The 21101-nt window shown below is 35.7% G+C and overlaps 2 protein-coding genes across 3 annotated transcripts in view; both read right to left on the bottom strand.

The window, feature by feature from the left end:
- Positions 1 to 2778: 2778 nt before the first annotated feature.
- Positions 2779 to 3948, bottom strand: LOC102978007 (von Hippel-Lindau disease tumor suppressor-like). Its single transcript, XM_028496227.2, has one exon. The coding sequence runs from the start codon at positions 3365 to 3367 to the stop codon at positions 3080 to 3082; it is 288 nt and encodes a 95-aa protein (XP_028352028.1). The 5' UTR covers positions 3368 to 3948; the 3' UTR covers positions 2779 to 3079.
- Positions 3949 to 4453: 505 nt separating this feature from the next.
- Positions 4454 to 21101, bottom strand: part of SNAPC1 (small nuclear RNA activating complex polypeptide 1) — a 28723-nt gene continuing 12075 nt past the window's right edge. Inside the window, exons 8-11 of one of the 2 annotated variants that reach the window (XR_002890993.3) lie at positions 19226 to 19376; positions 11792 to 11890; positions 9038 to 9188; positions 4454 to 7762 (exon numbers count right to left, since the gene is read on the bottom strand). Coding sequence is in view for 1 of the 2 variants with exons in the window: in XM_024118373.3 (XP_023974141.1) it covers positions 9136 to 9188; positions 11792 to 11890; positions 19226 to 19376 (303 nt within the window). In the remaining variant the exon portion in view is untranslated. Of the gene's footprint in view, positions 7763 to 8760; positions 9189 to 11791; positions 11891 to 19225; positions 19377 to 21101 lie in introns of those variants that run through there. The other variant, XM_024118373.3, reaches the window with a different exon arrangement.

Genomic DNA, 21101 nt, shown 5'->3' with positions numbered 1-21101 from the left:
GTTTGAAATATCTCATGAAATAAATGATGAACTTAAAAAACTGATCAAAGAATGAGAAAATATCAAAAATATCTAGGCAGATATAAATAAAACTCTCAGAAATGAAAAAACAAAGTGAAAATTTAAAACTCAGTGGATGGAGCCATGGCCTGGCTAGGACTTAGCTCTCCTTGGCACCAAGAATTCCAGCCTAAAGAGGCCTGCCTGGAAGGCCACGCCTCACTGGTTTTATTTCATGTAGTCACCCAGACTGTACAAATCGCTAGAGATACTCTCTTCATTTGATCAAAACTTGCTGTCAGAAAGTGTGTAAATCCACCAAAGGACAAAGAGATATCTGACTATACAGCCCTGAGGAGACAGGCTACATTTTTCATTTTCTTCGCTGAAGCATTAAGTCCCAATTATGTGGAGTGCAGTTTTGTGAATGAATTATACTTGTAAATATAAGGGATTTTCAGAAAGAAAGCTAATAGAGTTATTTACTGGTACAGTATGTATATGGGTAATTTTGTTGGTAATTCAATTTTTTTTTCCTTTACTTAGCACCATTTAATGTATCCAAAAAAGCTTTTTTTAAAAAACTCAAAATAGATAAGATCACATTCTCTTAAAAGCAATACATTTAATACATTCATAAGATTTCAAATGAGTACATACTTGCTATAGGTTTTCAATCTTCCTTGGACAACACAAAAAACACGGTACTCAAATTGCAAGTTTTGACAGGAACATGAAATCTCATTTTGACACAAAGACAGGTTTAAAAAATAATAAAACCAACACTAAACTAATCGAGTACCAGCAGGCTTCCTTAAATCTTCCATTCTATTCCACTTTTGAAATCATATGGCTGCCTTCTATACCAGCATTTCTTCTTCCCTACCCAACAATTTGACAAAAAAAATTAGATAAAAAAATTATAGATGTGTCACTGAATGATTACCACAACAGGCTAAAGAAAAAAAAAAAAGCCCAATTATTTGTTGAATGTTGAAAGAGGAGAATAAGATTAGGTGGGAAAACTGTAAGGCGTTTGATTCATTCACTTCACTCTGATATCAGAGCACAGGAACTGTGCTCAAAGGAACTAATAAAGATGCCAAGAAATATCCCAACATTATTTATAAAAGGAAGGCTGCACTCATGTCTATGAAGAGCTTATAATACCATGGAAAAATATTTAAATTATAAAGTTAAATGAGAAAGTAGAATACAAAACTGTATACTCAGTATGATCTCAACTACGTAAAACCAAGCCAAAAAAAGGCTAAAAGTTCAAAATGTTAAGTTAGTGGTTGTATTTAAGTAGTGTACCTAAGTGGATCTTTTTTTTTCCTTTATTTTTCTGTCTCTTCCAACACTTTCTCTACTGGGGAGTTTTGTTTTTTGTTTTTTTTTTTAACGATTAGCTACCAAAAAGGATGCCTAATAGAAGTATTGAATTTGAGTTAATGAATTTAAGTCCAGCCTATAGGAAAGGATCTGTACATGTATAAAATTAGAAAACAGTCCAGGCTACCCCTCCGAATCCACAGTGTGTTAGCAGTAACTTCCGAGAGGCTGGAGGGCTTTGTCCTCTCCTCCAGCCAGATGCAAAGTGTCACCAGATCCTGCCTGATGAAAAACTGCTGAATCGAACAAAAATGTCATGGATTTACAAAAAAGAACAGAAGTACCCACATTTGGCAAAAACCTATTTATAGTACAGGAGTAGCTCTTTAATACTATGATTAAACAAGGGGACGGCTATTTTCTCCTATCTTCTGTGCAGATAGCAAGTTTCAAAAAAGCTATCATCAATAAGAACTGTGGAAAGCTAATCCTGGCTTAGAAACAGAAATAAAACAGCCCTGCGACAACAGTGGACAGAGAAAAGCCACGATTTAGAAAATTATAAAAACTGCTTTCTATAAAATTGATGCCCTTGGAAACATTCGTTTACTGTATATACTTTAAGGTCCCCACTACCACCCGCCTTCAAAAAAAAAGGGTGAAAACCTCTAACACTTTCTACCAAAGTAGCCACTGGTTTGTTCATTCAACAAACACTGAGGGAAGGTTCATAACGTGCGAGGCACTGGAGTGTCAAAGGGCAGATGGATATGCCCCTGCCCCAAGGACATCTTGGTCTCTCAGAGCAGGACGCAGGCACATCACCAACCATGATACAGGAATGAAAAGCAGACGCCCACTGCTTTCCTACAACTCAAGAATAAGCTACAATTCTCACTGAATTACTTACACAAAAGTCCTTACACAGAAACTTTCCTGACTCACTAGGAGGCAAAAAGGCAACTACTTTCCCTTGATAAATACTTCTAGAAGGGAAAGGCATTAAATTACATTTTGTGATATTTGCCCTTAAACATCACAATGCCCAGTAGTGAGGTCAGTTAACTTTCTTTTAAACAATGGAACATTTTTACTCCAAGAATGAGACACTTTGAAGCCGAGAAAAAGTGACCAGCCCTAGATCTAGATCAAGACTCGTCAGGACTGTCAAGAGCCGAGACCCAGGAGTGTAAATTTCAATTAAAATCTTCAGTCTCGGGCTTCCCTGGTGGCGCAGTGGTTGCGCGTCCGCCTGCCGATGCAGGGGAACCGGGTGCGCGCCCCGGTCTGGGAAGACCCCACATGCCGCGGAGCCGCTGGGCCCGTGAGCCATGGCCGTTGAGCCTGCGCGTCCGGAGCCTGTGCTCCGCAACGCGAGAGGCCACAGCAGAGGAAGGCCCGCATACCACAAAAAAAAAAAAAAAAAAAAAATCTTCAGTCTCTTCGCCATCCACTGATTTTCAATATGCTCCTGGGGCAACCGCTCCAGGTCCTTCCACACATTTGGGTGGTCCTCCAAATCACTGTAGAGGGATCTCACAATGTCCAGTCTCCTGTAATCCTCAGGCTTGACTAGGCTTCGCACAACCTGGAGGCACCGCTCTTTCAGGGTGTACACTGGTAGTGTGATGTTTGCAAAAATAGGCTGTCCATCAACATTGAGAGACGGCACAAACAGCTCGGTTTGGTTAACTAGCAGCCCATCAGATGTCCCAGCATCTCGGAAGAGCCAAAGATGACCCCGTTAGCTATGGATGCGGCGGCCCGTGCTGGGGGGCAGCGTCGGATAGGGCTGCAGCTTGCCGTCGAAGTTGAGCCACACGGGCAGCACCACGCGCGGGCTGCGGTTGTAGATGACCTGGGACGGCTCGCGCGTGTTTACTGAGCGCAGCATCGGCCGCGGCCGCCCTGCCTCCATCTCCTGCTGGGAGCCGGGCTCCTCCGCGTGGGACTCTTCCGGGCCGGACTCCTCCGCGTCCCCCTCCTCCGCGCCGGCCTCGGCCTCTTCCGCGTTCCCTGCCTTGCGGGGCATTACCTCCCGGAGCCTAAAACTCGGTAATTCAATATTTTGTCGGGTGTCAATGGTAACACTAAAGAAAACAAGCTATGTCTTTTGATTGGTTGATTAATCTTTATACACAGAATGATTTTCTAGACATATGGCCTCTAAATAAAGGACAAGGTATTTCATTTTTAAATGTAATACCATTAGTTTCTGCTGAGAAAATTTTATAGGCAACTAGTTGAAGTTTACAGAGAGAATACCTTCAGTTAACCAAGTATAATAATATAGACAATGTATCAATTACGCTGCAAGAGACTAGGAAACTATGAGATAATCAACTATTTAAAACATTTAACAAAGGCAGAAGAGTTAACAAATTTGAGACTATAGCAAAATTCATTTCAACAAATTTGATACCATAACAAAATTCATTTCAGTTAAATCATTTACACTATATGAAGTTCAACAAATTATGTGGGTTAACTGAAGCTAACATAGCCCAATTCATTAAGTACTATGGTGATAAGGTATCTGAAATCAACCTGTAGATAATTATATGAAAGCTTTTTTGTCATTTATCTTAAATAAGACTTTTTTTTTGCGGTACGCGAGCCTCTCACTGTTGTGGCCTCTCCCGTTCACAATAGTGCTCGATGAATGTGGTGTTTATTAAGTGAGTCAGAGAAGACAGAGGAAGAGGAGCAAAATTTGGAGAATGAAAGGAAGAGAAAGAGACGATCAAGAAGGAAAGGCAGGCAGACAGCATCTTCTCTCTGCTCTGCGATCGTCTGCTCTATTTAAGCACTCCTCGAGGCAGTGTTGTGTTTTTGGATTTTTTTTGAAGTACGCGGCCTTCTCACTGTTGTGGACTCTCCCGTTGCGGAGCACAGGCTCCGGAAGCGCAGGCTCAGCGGCCATGGCCCACAGGCCTAGCCGCTCCGCGGCAGGTGGGATCTTCCCGGACCGGGGCACGAACCCGTGTCCTCTGCATCGGCAAGCGGACTCTCAACCACTGCGCCACCAGGGAAGCCCTTAAATAAGACTTTTTAAAGCCTCATATTAAAGTGCTTGTAAGAAAAGCACTTTTTTTATGTGCAAGGAGAAGCTGGGAAACATGAGTAAGAGTAGGCACATGACGACTACAGTGCAGTGGACGTCCACAGCTATCAGAGCTGCTGTGCCCACTACAAGACAAAGCGCCATTTTACCAGCCATGTCTCCGATGAGGCGGTCGCCTTCCTGTCCCCTGTATTCTTAAAATAAGCCTCCAGCATTTAAGATAACGTGAATGTGCCTTTGTTCCTTGCAGCTAAATAGGAGCCTGTCCAGATTGTTCTTAAAAAATCCAGAACCGCCGTATACAGCATATTAAACCAAATAACTCAAGCATAAGAAACACCACATAGGGGTTTCCTTGGTGGCGCAGTGGTTAGGAGTCTGCCTGGTAATGCAGGGGACACGAGTTCAAGCCTTGATCCGGGAAGATCCCACATGCCGCGGAGCAACAAAGCCTGTGAGCAGCAAGGAAGAACCAACACAGCCAATAAATAAATAAATTTATTTTTAAAAAAAAAAACACCACATAAAAGGGGGTTATACAGCCTGAGACTTTGGCATTTACTTTAATTCAGGAAATTTTTTTAATGTGCAATGAAAATTACTACATAGTTGTTCAGAAGATAAATGAAAATGTGAGAAGTTAAGCACCCACAGAGTCTTCTCAATGCCATTTTAAAAAGTAAGCATTCTTCAAACTGTAATTTAATTCAAGAATCAAGTGTAGGTTGGGAAGGCATTAATAACTGTTTATTTTCCTAGGTTCTTTATCTCAAAGCAAGAGTAATTTTCAGCCCATAGAGTTCATTTTTAAAGATACCTCAATTACATATATTTTCTCTGTATATACATGTGTGAATCTTCTTGTCATAACTGAAATAGGTTATTAGAAGAGGCTATATAGTGTACCTAATTCAACTTGATAAAAACAGACGCTCCTTGTCAACTGAACCATGAGAGCTTTGTCTCCCATCAATCTGAGGATCTGTGTAAACACAAGCTTTCAATTATTACTCCTTAAGAAAATCACCTCAAAAATCACATTAACCACTAATAATCACTTTTGTTTCCTTGACATCCAAGTACTTTTTAAAAGCTTACACTTTCCAGCTGTAATTATTTTGAAGTTTAGCATTCATATCTTTGCATTTTTAAAGCAATATGCAGTTCTTAGTATTTTTTTTTTAGTTCTTAATATTTTTGAAAAGTCAGTAAATGGTTCTGTATTATCTTGAATTTACAGCTGACAAAAGGATTTAGACAAAAAGAGATGAATTTCTCAAGGATACACAATGAATCAGTGACAGAACTAGGATAGAAATTTGTTACTTTCTAGCTTCTAGCTCAGAAAGTTACAAGTATTCAAACCATTTGGATAAAGTTTTTTAATGCATTTCCCTGTCATATCACTGTTCTGGAAATCCCTGTAGAAGACAAAAATCTTTGCCTAAAAGTTGGTTCAGTATCTCCTCTGGCAGTACAAAATAATTTGCAGATGGTACAACTGTGTCTGTTTCAGGGAACAAGCACTTTAACAGGCTGTTAAGGAGATTGGGAATGTTTCCTCACATTAAATACATCCACTAACAGTTAGGAAACCTTTGAGGCATTAAGTGAAAGGGGTTATAAATCCAGATGGGGGGCTTCCCTGATGGCGCAGTGGTTGAGAGTCCGCCTGCCGACGCAGAGGACACGGGTTCGCGCCCCGTTCCGGGAAGATCCCACATGCCGCGGAGCGGCTGGGCCCGTGAGCCATGACCGCTGAGCCTGCGCGTCCGGAGCCTGTGCTCCGCAACGGGGAGAGGCCACAACAGTGAGAGTCCCGCGTACCGCAAAAAAAAAAACCCAAAAAAACCCCAGATGGGATCTTAGATGAGCTTACAACCACGTAAACCCATAACAGTACCAGAAAACAAAGACAATGCGCTATGATTTCTTATAGAGAAGTGCACATTTCCAGTGTAGTTTTCTTCTGAAGAAATAAACTATAATACATTATTTTATTTTCCAAGTGAAAAATATTCCCCTAATAAGCATCCATACAAGCTCCATTTTCTTTATGGTTACACTTCCTTTATTCATTGTTTGTTTTTTTTAGATATCCCAAGTAAACCTGGTATCTAACACTAAAACTACTGTAATGACAGTTTTCTACTCTGAACAATACTTTCATATATTAAGATTTCTGAAAGTAAAGTGGTATGGTTTTAAAATGTAGCTTGTGTTTATGAACACTGCCACAACCCCTCTTCTCCCACAAAACATTAATTTCATAAATATTTAATTTTAAAATCATGTATTTACAACTTGGTGCCATTTTATTATAATCAAGTTGACAATACAAATAGCTTACTTTAATAGGTAACCAGTATTTGGACACCATATTTTCATTCTGAAAGAAAACCCACTGTTAAACACAAATATTTTCTATTTGAACTCTGCCCAGTAAGCTTCAATTTCACATCTAAAGTAAATCTATCAAGTGTTTCACACCCTATCTTCAAAATATATTCATGAAAAATTTGCTATCAGCTAAAGCACTACATTGTCAGATGTAACCATATAGCAAGTCACATCAGCTTAATCCAATTTTGTTACTTTTTGTCAATCTTTCTACATTTTCTGCTCTTAAGATTCTGGCTGTATTCAACTGTCAACAATTACAAAGATTGAAAACCAGTGTAATGGAGGGTCCCTTGCAAATACTATTAGTAGGAATGTAAACTGGCAGGCTTTTGGGAGTTCAGTTTGGCAGTAATTAACAAAATTTTATATATACACAGCGTTTAACAAACAAATTTATGTGTAGATTGGGTTTATCCAACAGAAATACCAACCTGAGTAAGACAAGATATACACACAAAGATCAATGTAGCATTGTTTGAAATAGTGAAAAAGGAAATGAAACTGCAGAAGTTAACAGAGCAGGCCTGAGACTGCTGTCCTAAAAAGGCTTTCTTTGCAAGGTTGGTCCTAGGCAAGAGTCTGGGAACTTGGCAGGTAAACAGTTCTCCACACTGATATAAAGCTTTCCTTAAAGACCCACACCTGGGTAAATGAAGGCATCATGGAACTGACGTACTCCATAACCCAGACTGCCCCACACCTGAGGCTCAACTGGTTTCAAATAAACTTTCCTTACTGTTTAAGCCATTTTGAAGTGGGGTTTTACTTCTTGCAGTCAGTCTGGATTTCCATCTCTGTTGGCTTACAAAAAACGACTCTGAAATTATAGGCCAGAGCCCTGTATCTGTACCCCAGATGCATTACTAACTCTGTGAATGTCGACAAGGCACTTACCATCCGGAGGTAAGTTTCTTCAGTTTCTTCACTGTACAAGTGAAATGATACCTTTTAAAAGTACTGCTGTGAAAAAATGAAAGGGCAACTCACTGTGTTAGTTGTACAATGTCTGTAAACTTTAACGTTTATACAAATCCTAGCAAATAACCTGGTATACAAGTGGCCAATAATGGATCCCAACGTTAGAATATTTAAACCCCAATGTTAGAATATTTAAACCCCAGAAGCTCTGCCCAATATCCACATCATGAAAACTGCCCTGTTACCAGAAACATCTGAAGTCAAGGAAAACAAGGGAAGCAGTCAAGGGAAATAATTTTGTTTCATGGCTAATGTGACAGCACAGATTCTAATAAGTGGAAGTTTCGTCTGGGCTAGTGTTAGTATTTTGATTTTAAAAGAATACACACGTTTTCACTCATGGGGCATTTGTAGAATTCCTGAATATAGCACACTGGAAAACAACATGGAGTTTAATCAATTTTAAGACGGGCTGAGCCAGCCACATGATGTGAGATGGTCTGCTATCAGCAGCAATTCAAACACCATGGCTAAAGCAATCTCCGTTTAAATCTCTCAAATGAGAAATTAACAGAGAGGCACAGTTATGAAGCTATAGAATTTTTTTCTTTAAGTACCAACTTTCTGTACCAGACACATTCTGAAATTTATATTACCACTCTTAAAGGTTTTATTAGAAATAATCAGTATTTAAATGTACCTAAACAATGTATTGAGTAATCATATTATATGTATAAATGGACAAATACATACATATATCTATACCTACACAAACATACATGTATACATACAGACATGTTAGGCCAAAGAGAGCTTTAAAACAAGCACAAAAGAATACTTAATTGATTACAGAAGTAGAAACTGAGCTTCCTAAGTTATCAATCACATAAGTTACTGACCATATAAGTTTCAAATATTAAAAAATAAAGCAAACAAGGCAAAAACATTATTGCACTTAACAACGTAATATATAAAATAGTTAATATACATCATAAACAAACATTACCAAACTAGATATAAAATAATTAGCCATTTACATATAATAAACATTAATATTTCAAGAAAAAAGATTTTAAATAGAATAGTTAACACTTCCAGAACTGTACTAAGATAGTATAATAGCACAAAAAAGTTGTAGGAAATAGCAATAATCTGCAAATAACAGAACTATTTCTATTACATTCTAAATCCAAATTTTATCATTTATGCATATTTCACAAAAGATGTTAAAATTAAATTTTAGAGTAATACTCTAATTTTTTTGTACTTTTATTCTAGAACTATATTAAAGTATTGACATTTCAAAGAAATACCTACAGCTTCCCAGAAGAATTATTTTTAATATTGGCAGTCTTCCTGTTCAATACGCAAAATATAAATCTTTTCTTCTGTCAGAAAGCTCAAAATTAAGTACTCTACACCAGGCTCTTTGTTCTGTGTTTTCTTCTCCTCTTGGGTGCAGTGAACTCTAAAGACAAAAAATTAAGAAGCCTGTCAGGTCTAAAAAATATAATACTTAATTGATAACACACAATTAAACTACATAGGTTGGCATAATAGTAAGAACGCCTTCACAGCAAAGATACAAGAAATCTTAAACCTCACATATACATGATTTTTATCCTTCAAAATGATACTGCAGTTGTAAACTTACTACTGGAGATCCTAATCATCTTAAATGCTACTTGATAATAAGCTACTCTGAGGTTGTTTCATATGGGTATGCCCTCCCTATAGTTAGCATGGGCCCAGTATGCCAGATCTGAAAGGTATCTGGGCCAGTGCTAAGAGAAAGTGACTAAGATTTCAACTGCTTTCCGATTAAACCTGAAAATGTAACCCAAAACAGCAGTACCATACATCTTTTTGGCTACCAGGGCAGATGCCATGACCAACACTCAAGTAAGTGTCCATCTAGAAACAGCTGTGAACCTAAAAGTTACTGATCATTAAAAACAAAGAAAATAACAGAAGACACAAAAACATGAAAATTATGGAAGACGTAAAAGAAAGGAATATTCCCCTCCAATGAAAACTGAAAGGAGAGTGACAGGAAAAGGAATGAGAAAAGACAAAGAAAAAATTAAGAAAAAGAAAATAGATTCCTGGAAAGAAGCGGCAGCAGGCCAAGAGAATGATGTCCAGAGTAAAGCAAGTCAGAGGCCTGGAGGAGACTTCTTTTAAGAAGATGACACTGATAAAATGCCTAATGTGCTCGAGTGTTTCAAGAGGAGATTTATACACTGAGGAAGAGTTTGGGGGTAAATTAGTGATAAATACATAAAGAAACAAATTAATAAGGCAAAAAAATTATTAACTCTTTAAGGCAAACAATAAGTGTTCTGATTAAGGGAGAATCATAGTATATATCACATGGCCCTGCTGCTAATAATGTTTTGTAAAATGCTGAATACTGACATAACTAAAATAATAACCATATTGAGAGAGTGGGTGATAGGAAGTATCATGTGTTTGGAGGGGGAGGTAAAGAATACATAAAATTATTATATTGTATCATCTTTGTATGGTGACAGATATAACTAGACCTGTCATGGTGATCTTTTTGTGATGTATAGAAATATCGTATCACTAAGTTGTGCACCTGGAACTAACATAGTGATGCAGGTGAACTATACTTCAAATAAGAAAAAAAAGAATATATTAAGGAGAACTAAATCCTTGCCTCCCTCAATAGATAATTCATAGAACTGAAACATGAATAAGTGACAATATAAACATGTTATTTAGAAACATGGAGATCAATACCAAAATAATTATGAAAGAGTTGTCTCTAGGGAATAAAAAATGGGAGTCAGAGTCAGAAGTCTGTGGTTTCTTATAATGAGTATTATAAAACTGTTAATTGTTAAATTATGTGCTTATGTAATTATGATTTAATAAAAACCAAATTTTTAAAACTCACAAGCTGATAGATTTTAGAATGGGACTGGCCAGGCAGCCATAAAGGTATACATGTGTTTGATTGTTTACTCACAATAAAAGCTACCAGACAAAACTAGAAAGCAGCTACAGTCTGAAACTCACAAGATTATAAAGGACCGTTTTATGCTGACATAAGCAAATCACAGAAGCAACTCAGATTTCTGAAGGAACAAATACTCTCTTTTAATTGTCTTTGTCTTCTATATGTTTCCATAGCACCCTGTTTCTCTTTACTATAAGGTACTGTGTTGTTTTTCTGCACACTAAACTGTAAGGTCCTCTGGGGCACAGACTGATCTGATTCATTAAACAGTAGTTACTTAGGTCCACTATGAGCCACTCACTGTGCTCAGATCTACACTCACTGTGATCAAAATAAAATGGTTCTTAAACTCTTCTACTATATATCTTTATATTCCCATACCTACCTAGGCACTTGAAACAAAATAGGCACTCAATAAATGCTTGCTGAATGAATACAGCGCCAAAATAAAAAAAAAGTCGTTAGGTAGATTCTTAATATACATTATGTTCATTATCATTGATGGATTACCAATTATCAAGCCTGCTATGTATAACTTATTCTGTACATTACTGTAATTATTACTAGAGATAATAATTATTTAAACTATTGTTTAACAAATACTACAAACAAATTAAGATCACAGCAATGCAAAAGATATAGCTATTTTAATTCATGTTGTGCAATTTACCACTTAGTTACAATCAACTCATAGGTGAAATTTTTACATTTACTAGAATTTGAAATTAAGTATTTTTTAACAATAAAATCTTTAAAAAGTTATATACAGAAATTCATTTTGTGACCTTTGCCCTTTGTTAGAAATACACTTCAGACACCATCACGATTATGGATATTCATTTACTAATAACGATATTTTCCCTATCCTTCACCCCTCACCTGGACTGACCCCTGCCTCTCCATATCCATTCATTTACTGTATTACCACTTACTTTTAAGTGTCATGATTAACGGTCTGATTAACGCTAAAATTCTCCAGTGTACAAAAGTTAAAGCATCACAGGAACACACAGCCAACCGTCATGCTCTTCAAGGGTTCTAAACATTGATGCTCTGCAAGTAGTTTGATAAAATTTCATCTGTACCTGTTTCACTAAAACTTTCATTCTCCTCTTCCTCTTCTGTAATTACAGGCATACTCAGACTTACAGATTTATCTTCCTTATGTACATTTTGCATGTCACCTGGAAATAGTTGAAAAAATGATTTTATATGAAAACAAAGAATGCTAATCTTTGAGAAAAAAATTTTATACAAATAATGACATTATTATAATAACAAAAATTATATATTTAAACTAAAAGCTAAAATTGTAATGGTAAGCAGAAATATGCATATAAAACTACCTATCTTTTTAAAAAGTGTTAATAAATTTATAATATATTTATACCTATGTTTTGAAAACAGTCTCTAATCCTTCCATTAAAGTAAATAGAGGAAAAGGGAAGAAACAAAATTAGCCAAACATAGATAAATTATTCAATCTTTATCACACACAGCATAGGTTATATCTGCGGACATCAGGGAATAATCATGTGTATTACTTCAATTTTATTAATTAATCACCAATGTAATTCTAAAGTTAATAGCCTTGGTTTGTTTTTTTAAAGAATGATATGGATTTAATGACAAATATTCCATAATGGTTGCTGAACACCAGAATGCTGTCCAAGGAACCATCATTAAATAAAACAACCTGAAAATAAGGCAATTCTCACATACACAAGCACGCGCGCGCACACACACACACACACACACACACACACACACACACAAAACCTGTTACTTTTAGGATCATTAAATTATTCACTATTTTAACAAACAGCTGTAAAATCACATTACAGTGAAGGAAAATGTGCACAAACTTCAGAAACACAGTTCAGATTGTCTATGAACACAGGTTCTTAATTTGTACTTTTTCACATATGTACAGTCTCCTGATCTTGAAGAGGCCACGTAATAGCCTTGTTTTTGAATGCAGACACACTTTCTTGTATTACCACATATGCTCTACAAGATATATTTCTCTTAGTCATAATTTGCCAGTAACTTTCCATTTTCCAAAACATTGGAGGTTTTCTACATCAACTTTCTGTTGTTTGAAGAAATATCCTAATCAAATTATCAAACACTGTTGTCCTATCAGGTCTCACTGAGCACATAACTTCCTTGTCCCAGTAGCAACCGCCTCCCACAGTCACTCTTTGTTCCTTATGCTTCTCCACAACACTTACACCACCTCATATCTTAATATATAATATATAGTAAATGTAAGCTTCACAAGGATAGACTCTGGTTTGTTGAGGTTGATGTATCCCCAGTACTTAGAAAAGTGCCTGCCATATACTAGAGCCTCAATAAACTATAAATCATCAAATATGGATTCAACTATCTTATAGCACAGTATTTCACAGAGTATATATGTTAATAAGTACCTGCCAGCACAGGAGACAAGAAATTAAATGAAGATGAGTTTAAGCTTTCTGCTCTGAACATATGTATTCTAGGATCTTAATGGTATGCAGATTTTACAGAATGAATAGATTGCTCTAGACGCAGTTGAGTAAACTGTAGCAATAAGCTTCCATTTTAAATGCAATTCAAACTTAATAAAATAATACCAATTTCCCATTAAGTTATTAAAATAGAATTTTACCTTTACTTGGAAGTCCTAAGTATTAGATACAATAATTTTTTTACATGATTTTTAAGATGATAGATAATCTTTTAGGAAATCTATTTCCATATCTAATCACATTTTTGGCAGTGGAGGGGGGTGGATTTTGAACCTATAAAATTTTTCAGTTGTTCACAAGATTATAATCAGTACAATCTACCTCAAATTACTAATATTGTTCTTTATAATCTTGTACCATGGCCATCCATATCAACTATTAATGATTTTTTAAAATCCACATTTACAACCTAACAGAATCGGACCAACAATGTCAAGGGAAGGATTTCTGAGTTAAAAACTGTAGCTGTGAAAAAAAAACCTTCATCTAGTCACATGATGATTAACTACATTTTGAGATCTATTTCTACATTAAGTGAGTAAGTGTAAAAAAGAAAATCAATGGTCTCTAAAAGCTCTGAAAAACAAAATACAATGCTTCACCCACTTATCATGCAGCCAGGAACCAAGACGTGAACACAGAACTTCAGGATGTTTATCTCAAAGTCCACATATGAAATAAAAGCTCATGAACTTCAGTCACAGATATGTTCCTCAGGTCTTTATCCAGAACCTAATTACATTTATTTATGTATGAATAATGGCAAACCCGTTTCTTAAAGCCAGTACAGTTAAGAAGGAGCAAAAATAAATTACATTTATTTATGTAGAAATAATGGCAAACCCATTTCTTAAAACCAGTACAGTTAAGAAGCAGCAAAAAGAGAAAAAAATTGCTACAAGCCTGCACACTGAGAACAGAATGAAGACACCTACCACAACAAATGTGACAGAAAAACATAAGAACTGACGAAGTCCTGCAGCACAAAGCCGTAAATATAAAGGTCAACTGCCCCACACACTTAAGCTATTTGATAGGATCATTATATTACAAAACCCAGTAAAATAACATGCTAATGATGATAACCTTGAATCATAAAGAGAAAACTAAATTATGTTCAGGATACATTGTTCTAGAAAATAGGAGAGCATAAAATACATGTAAAAAATGATAAATACACATTGTAGAAAACAAGAAACATACAGAGAAGAATGTAGTATGTTTTAGAAAGATATCAACCAGAATAATTAACCGTTTAAAAAGTAAATTTTGACATTTAAATAATTAACCTCAGTTATCCACACAACTAATTCCTCAGAGGCTGTCAGGTCGATAGTTTTACTCTGCTCGAAGCTAATCATGTGGAATGCAATGATAAGTAATAGACAATTGCTCAATCTCAATACATAAAATTATAGGACATGCAGCCAGAATACAACAATTACTTAAGTGCATGTCTAACTGGAGCTCCAGATCCACATTTCCAATTACCTGAGAGACAGCAAACATGGCAGTTAAAGATTCAGACTTGGATTCAAACAGACTGCCATTCAAGTCTCAGCTCCATTTATTAGTTAGGTGACCTTGGACATGTGAAAAAAGTTTGGCAGACAATAAGCGTTACATAAATAATAGTTGTTATCATCTTCACCATCATGTATCACCATTACTATTACTGATGTTCTTCCAGAAGCATGCATCTTATGTTCTAGGAATGGTGAACAGGTATAGCTGAAGCTTAAATAATACAAACTTGGGTAAATCCTATCAATATACTTGAGCACCTATTTACGTGCTAGACAGCTGTTACAGAAATTGAGCCTAAAAAGGCAGATTGGGGCAAATTCTTCCCCCAAATGAAATCTTCATTCTGATCCTTATTCTGTTAAAGTCACATCCCCCAGTTGCTTAGGCATTAAGCATCCTTGTCTCATCCCTCTCCACCAGCCTAAATATTTGGTTACCTGTAGATATCCATTGGCTTTCCTAACTGTTAATCTGCTTATCTAATTCCTACAGCCACCTGGCCAGATCCTCATTACTCCTTAACAGCCTTTTGTTTAGTGTTCCTATTTTCCGTTTGTTCCCACCTACCTTCCATACTACTCCCAGATTGATTTTCTTCAAAGAAAACTGGTCATACCACTTGCTTGCTCAGAAGTCTCATATGACTCTCCTCTGCCTACGGAATGAAGTCCAAACTTCTTGGTTCCACATTTAAGGCCTGGTCACAATATAATCCAATCCTCAACATATCTTTTCACGTTAACAGTAGCTCTTCAACACATCCTTTACGCTCCAGGCAAAATGGGCCCCTCACACGCTATACTTCCAACTACCTTGCCTCTTTTCACGCCAATCTGTCTACTTGCCTTAGTCTAAGGAATTATTGTTACATTTGTTTGTTTTTTAATCTTTGGATTTTTCCTGATTACAAAACATATGGTTATCACATAAAAGTTGAACACAGAAAATTATGGACTTAGAAATTTCCCATCCCTGAGAATTAATCATTGTCATATGCTTCTAGATTTCTTCAATGATATATATGGTACTTCTGTCTACATTTTTATAATTGAAGTATAGTTGATTTACAATGTTATGCTGTACAGCAAAGTGATTCAGTTTATTTATATATATATATATACACACACACACATACATACATATACATATATATACACACATTATTGTTTTTTTTGCAGATTCTTTTCTGTTAGTTTACTACAAGATACTGAATATAGTTCCCTGTGCTATACAGCAGGACCTTGTGGTTTATCTATTTTATATTATAGTAGTTTTGCGTCTACATATATATTTATTAACAAACGAATCATACTCTTCTTTAAAAAAACATTTTCACTAAGCGATGTATCAACATATTTTGGACATATTTTCATGTCAGTATATATAGAACTTTCTCCAGCTTTTTAATAACTGTAAAATATTCCTTTATATGGATTTTTCAACATTAAACATTTTTTCAATGTTAAACATTTGAGTTAACAGTCTTTGTCAATAATCCTGCAACGAATGTCCTGTGTGTTTTTGTCACTTGTGAAGGATAAATTCCTAGAAACTGAATTGCTAAGTTAGAAGGCATGTCCATTTAAAACTGATTAAAATCAACTGACAGATGATTTAAAATTGCTCTCTAAAAAGGATGTGCTAATTCATTCTCCCACTTAAATTCAGATTTTACTTCCTCACACTTTCACTATCAGTGGGTATTCAGTTATCTTTAATCTTTGCCAACATAACAAATTACATGAAAATCATGTTTTAATTTACATTTCTTTCATTATTAATGAAATTAAATATCTCTTCATATGCACGGTAACCACATTTTGCTCATGAATTGCCTGTTCATGTCCTCAGCCCATTTTTCTAAAGGGTGGTGGTCCTTTTCTTGCTAATTTATAACAGCTCTCCTAAAATTAAAAAGTTTAGCATTAATCTTATGTGCTGCAAATGGTTTTACAAGATCGTTTTGCATTTTATGGAATATAAGACACCTCTTTTTGAAAAAACTATGAAATCAAAAATACTTTTCTACTTTGAGGAAATGAACTTTTAATTAAAGAGAAACTTTTTAGTAAGCACTTGAATCTTTATTAAGGTGCAGAATAACAAATTACCTCCGCTTCAGAGGGGCGACAAAGCTGGTTAGCTGAAATAGTTGAGTTACAATTAAGGATCTAATTCAGATCATATTTTAGTGTCTTTCTTTCTCATGGGTTAAACCCTCCCTAATACACCTAGGTAAATTCAGTAACAAACCTCAGCCATCCTTGAAAGTTAATTTCAGAGTTTATGAAAGTGTTTTCAGTACTACATTAAGTAAAAAATTATGGCTAGTGAAAGAAGTGATATTTCATAAGTTATGTGCGTCCAATGCTTCAGATGAAAAGGCACTTTCATTTAAGTTCTTTCCTAGCTTGCACCCGGCTCCTCCTTTTCAACCGCATAAAAAAAACTGTTTTCTGGATGTTTAAGAAAGCAGCTTGACCAACTTACCTCTCGGCTGCACTTGTAAGAAAGAAATAAGGTGGATAATTAATAAAAAATGCTTGTGCAGGTTTCTAAACCTAAGTATCTCTGATACCTTAGAAAAAACATTCTAATCTACCAGAAGTTACTTTTTTAAGTATGATCAAACGAATCAATCTTTTCCTCATGTCCTCTGTTTTGGTTTGGTTTTGGTTGAGTTAATATATAACTACCATTTTTAATGCAGTACAGAGCTAGGAGTTTGGATAAATGCATAGTTGTGCAAGCACCACTGTAATCAAAATATTGAATATTGAACAATTCCATCACACCAAAAATTTCCCTTGTGCCCTTTTGCAGTCAACACGTCCCTCCACCCCCAGTTCCTAGCAACCAATGATCTTTATTATGTCTCTGTAGATTCACCTTTTCCAGAATGTCTTATAAATGGAATCATATCGTATATAGCCTTTTTTGGGTCTCATTTCTGTCACTTAGCACAGTGCACTGAGATTCATCCATGTTATTACATGTATCAGTAGTGCCTTTATTCCTGAGTAGTATTGCACTGTATGGTTATACCACGGTTTGTTATACAATGACCAGTTGAAGATATTTAGGCTGATTGCAATTTTTCGCATTATGAATAAAACTGCTATAAAGTTTTGCATAGAAATTTTTTTGTGAATATAAGTTTTCATCTCTCTTGGGTAAATACCAAGGAGTAGGACTGCTGTGTTATCTGGTAAGTATATGTTTAACTTTATTAGAAACTGCCAGTTTTCCAGAGTGACTATACCTTTCTGTATTCCCACCAGAAATGTATGAAGGTTCCACTTGGACCTAAAACATTTACTATCTGGCCCTTTACAGAAAGTTTGCTGACTCCCCACATCTGGAGGATATTTTTTTAAATCAAGAATGGATGCTGGATTTTATCAAATGTGTTCTTGGGTAACTATTAAAATGAATTCACATTTTCCCCTTTAACCTATTTATATGGCAAATTATATTGATAGATTCCTAACTGCACCATCCCTGCATCTCAGAATGAATGTACGCAGTCAAGTTGTTTTTTATCTGAGATTCTTTTGATACATAAAACTTAGAATTTTTTCATTAATACTTATAAGTGAGATTAGTCTAACAGTTCTCTTCACAATATCTGCTAGCTCTGTAAAGAAAACGAAAAACATTCTCCTTCTGAAGTATTTTTTGATTATCCTTAACAAATGTGGTGTCTCCTCTGAATTCTCAATGCACTTCAAGCGTCAAGTTACGGAACTGATCATATCTGGACTGTATTAAAGGTATTTAACTTCAATTCTCCCTCCGCTGCCTCGATATAGGAAAAAAATATGTTACAAGGCTATAACATATCTTCATATACTGCTACAGTGGCTCTGTGTTTCTTATATTAGGCACTAAATATTTACTATGTTTCTAATGCTCCTTTTTTCCCCCAAGCCTGCTAATCAGATTCCAACTTTATGTATGGTGAACATATACTATTTGTGCAATGCTTAAAAATTAAACTTTTTGAGTATATAGTCATTTTTTAAAAAAACCAAATACCAAAAGTAATTTTATAGATAAACTATTTCAAGAGAAAAGCAGGCACAGCTTAGCTAGTGAAGCGAATGGAAAATACGGTTTATAGAATGTATTACTTATCATACCTTATTCTACACCTAAGTTTGATTCACACACAAAAATTACTAATAAAGTATGCTCTGGATAATTCTGGATTGATTCTATACTAACTATATCACTTTGGACAAGTTATTTAATCTCTATGGGCCTAAATTTCATCATCTATGAAATGATGAATTTGATGACTCCTAGAGTCCCTTTCAGTAGTAAGATCCCAAGAATCTAAGATAATTTATTTTTAATATTAAATCTCACAAGGTTTTTAAACAAGTAATCGTCCTTTTTAATAAAGAAAACATGGTGAGAGGAGGTTGTAAATAAATAAGACCTGTTTTCCCTTTTTAAGTCTCAAAAAGTTACCTCTGTATCTGGAAGACATCTTCCTTCCTTCTGGTTTCAATGTCTCTTTGTTTTTTCTTTTCCTAGTTGCTTTGGTTTGTCTTTGACTAGATGCAGAATCAGAGTCAGAAGAATCAAGTTTGACCTGACGATGCCTTCTTGACTTGGATGCCTAAATAGTTGCAAATCCAATTAATTACAATGAATCGCAAAATGAACCCAACTGACAGGTGATTTAGGGAACAACAAAACAGACAATCAAAGATGAGGAAACATTCACAGAAATACTTGTCATCAAGTACTTTACCATGATACTCGCTTGGTTAATACCTAATACATGTATATACTCTTTTAGCTTTACAACAGGAAGAGTTCCCTGAAGCTGTCATCTTCATCTGCTCAAACGGGGTTAAAATATCCTTGTTGGGTTAAACTGTTGCAGTTGCATGGCTGGGAAATGGAGGTGTAAAGGACAAGTATCGCCATTTTTACCACCTGATAACCTATTCTCCTTTTCTTCTAACAACATTTTATTTTCCTTAGTTAGCACCATGTATTTCAAGTGGAACTACTTTATGCCTGGCTCTACGTATGGCCATGTGGCCCCGATCTAGTCAAAATGAGTTTCACATTCCCAGGGCCACCATGATTTGTTCAGGGGTGGGTGTGTGATCTGTCATAGCTGATGTAACTCAATTTTAGAATTTTGTTTAACTTAGAAAGGAAAATTCTCCCTTTCCACTGAACCTAAAGCTGGGAACATGCAAGGCTGGAGCTGTCACGAATCGCACTTGAAGGCAATGAAAGCAACATAAGAGGTGAGAAACGGAGGGACAGTCCAAGCACTTTTTAGTTACATCAGTCAATAAATTCCTTTATTTGCTTACGCAGAGCTCTGACTACAGTTTTCAGTGAATGTCATATATGTGGTGCAGGTATTAACAACAGTTTAAAAGCTACCATGCACTGTATGTTAATTATACCTCAATAATTAAAAAAACTACAACTATGCAATAACACACATAACAATTTATGGGGATTACAATTTAATTTTTAATTATTTTTTAAAGTATTTCATAATGTCTTAAGAAATACATTAAACAACAATTAGCCTATATAATATGGAAATAGTTCTGGTTTAAAAGAATTTGGAATAATTAATTTATTGTCCTTGATGCTTTCATTCAACAATATTTTGTACTCAAGTTACTGTAGTACAGCAAATATATAACACTTAACTAATCTACAGTCACTTTTAATTTTTTCATTTATTCCTTTTTATTTCTACAACCAGAGAATGATAGTAGTTTCCCACAGAATAAAGTCATATTTAGATTCATAAAAAAAAAAAACAGAAAAAAATATGAGTTTATTGGTGCTCCTTCCTGAAACTCCACTAAAATGAGAGGAAAGGAATAAAAATGAATAAACTCACAAAATGGAGATAATAGGAAACAATGCAGCTGTAAACAAAACAACAAAATTTTGGAAGTGTAAAAGTGATGGCTGACTTAGAATGAAGAAAGCTGAAATCTAATTGCCTGTATTGAGGAAGTTACTACAAGGAAAGCTGGTCCAAGTGGATCAGGAATTGGGGTCATCAGAAGTGGGACTAAAAAAATGGGTAGATATATGAAAAATCTACATAGGGAATAGTATCCCATTTAGCAGCCTCAAAGCTGAACAACTGACTTCTTCCTGTAGAAAACAGGAGGTTTGCTCTCTGGAGAGGCTAAACCAGAGAAGCTGAAGGCTTGAGGAAACCAGTATAGCTAAGGAAGGGGATAAAGCCTCTTACTAGAAATAAGCGGGTTGAGTGAAGCCTCCAGAAGGAACTGTGAGCCTGTTGGCAGATTCTCTGTAGGCACCCAAAACATTGGCAGCTGGGCTTATTTAC

The sequence above is a fragment of the Physeter macrocephalus genome, chromosome 11 (assembly GCF_002837175.3).
Source record: "Physeter macrocephalus isolate SW-GA chromosome 11, ASM283717v5, whole genome shotgun sequence".
Lineage (NCBI taxonomy): Eukaryota > Metazoa > Chordata > Mammalia > Artiodactyla > Physeteridae > Physeter > Physeter macrocephalus.
The sequence above is the reverse complement of the archived record's forward strand: the minus strand, read 5'-3'. Positions and strand labels throughout refer to the sequence as shown.